Source organism: Trichechus manatus, unplaced genomic scaffold, assembly GCF_000243295.1.
Source record: "Trichechus manatus latirostris isolate Lorelei unplaced genomic scaffold, TriManLat1.0 scaffold00109, whole genome shotgun sequence".
Taxonomy (NCBI): Eukaryota; Metazoa; Chordata; class Mammalia; order Sirenia; family Trichechidae; genus Trichechus; species Trichechus manatus.
In genome coordinates, this window is record NW_004444045.1 from 3,481,867 (window position 1) to 3,483,728 (window position 1,862).

General features: G+C 37.8%; 1 protein-coding gene across 3 annotated transcripts in view; it reads left to right on the forward strand.

The window, feature by feature from the left end:
* The window catches only part of NRG1 (neuregulin 1), a 1,165,780-nt gene that overhangs the window by 1,012,669 nt on the left and 151,249 nt on the right, over window positions 1-1,862 (forward strand). Inside the window, exon 3 of one of the 3 annotated variants that reach the window (XM_023737840.1) lies at window positions 335-385. The exons of the other annotated variants lie outside the window; for them this stretch is intronic. Within the exon in view, the coding sequence (XP_023593608.1) occupies window positions 335-385 (51 nt within the window). The remainder of the gene's footprint in view (window positions 1-334; window positions 386-1,862) is intronic. 3 annotated transcript variants of the gene reach the window in all.

Genomic DNA, 1,862 nt, shown 5'->3' on the forward strand with positions numbered 1-1,862 from the left:
GAAGGGATTGTCTTTTTCACCTGTAGTGTGGATCTGCTCAGAGTAATATTTCTAGGAAGGTGATATAGCAGTTGGTATGTGGGATATGTTTGCAGATCGACTGACTCCATGTTCATCTCTCTCAAGAGTCTTTGCGTATAGATTACAGAAGTTTCCCTTAGTGGTCTTTGACCTTTGTGTATATCATCCTTTAACTTTGAGATGCTTTCGCTCTTCTGCTGCACCCTTTCCTAGTGCTGTTTCTCTGGGTGATATCCGTGGCTGGCAAATTTCTAATTTAAGAGTCCAAGCAGCATGACTCAATTAAGTCTCATTCCACTTTTATGTTTTATAGAGTCCCCCATTAGAATATCAGTATCAACAGAAGGAGCAAATACTTCTTCATGTAAGTACATTTAAATACTCTGTTCACTAGTTTTTAACTCAAGTCTGTATCTGCTTCCAATGGTCTTATCCACATTTATCCTCTGCTCCTATTGAGGGAGATTGTGTGGAGTTTGGGAGCAGGATGATATTTGCTGTTTGGAAGAGAAATGGCCTCCTGCTATGCTGGGCATCACCTTGATACCCACCCCCACAAACACACATATGAATATTAAAAGACACTGCTTATGTGTTAATTTTAGGATAATCTAGTGGTTTTGAATAACTGTTTGGTCTCAGGCCTAGTTCTGGATGAGCAGTAGAATACAGTGTGGATTTTTTAGCTTATCTTGATGCCTTTAGTAACTGCCTGAGGCACAATACCCAACTATTTGGGGCCTCTATTCCGAAGTTCTGAAGTTCTCGTTTAAAGTCTTCTCTGGTGGAGTAGGGAAACTATTTATAGATGCCCTTAATTCAAAGTTGATAGCAAGTGACTAATTATGAAAATGTTTGAAAGCAAGTCCCTAGGCAAGATCTCGGATTAGTTTTTATCAGTTTAATGTGAAATGTGCCTTGTGCTTATAGACTTCTACAACTATTAAGATTGGTTGGTGCTTTGTGCTACATCAGGGGATATTAGGAAATTAGTAAGGGCTAGAAATAATAGTTTTTGATACTTATAAATAGAGAATAACATGGTATTAAATTTTTATATTCAACAGGGGAGTTTATTCATACCTTGCGAATAAAACTTGTAACTCAGCCTTTCTCTTCATTATTTTAGCCCTTTATTTGAACCAGTTTCACAGTTTGATAAGTTCTTCCATGAATAGATGTTTCCAGTTATTCTGTTTCAACCTGGAGAGGGTGTTTAAGGACAATTTGCTTTTGCTGTCAGCGTGGTAGGAAACTCTTGAAAAGAAGGTCTGTACCTTTGGTAGCTGAAGTCATTTTGTCAGTCTGTTTAACCAGATCCAGTTGGATCCTAAAGCCTCTCCCTCCAGGTGGTGGTACCAGGACTGTAATTGTATGGTGTAAACATATCTTTTATTGCATGTAGTATTTGGCGTCATGGCTATATGTTAACTGGAGAGAGCATCAGTTAACCGGATTGATGGCAAAAATCTAGTGTAAGATCAAACGGGAAATGAAATGTTAAGAAAGAATAAATTGGCTCCTCTGTGTTCTTAGGGCCCTCATTTACAGACTCCAACATGATAATCCCTGCTGGGGAGTTTGGGATATTTGTTCTTTAATTCTACTTCTAAAAAGATTAGTATAATTTTATGGATTTTAGATAACTAGCATTAGGGAATCATGTCGAGCGTTGTTTTACTTTTGAAGTGTTTATTATACAACAGCAAATTGTAGGTTTTTCTTTTTGGCATTTTGAGAATAATTTTTCCCCTCCCTGATGAACTGAATGAAGATGTTGAAACCGTTGTAATTGGAACCCTTCATGCCATCATTAATGGGGCAATAGATGCTGTCCTTAC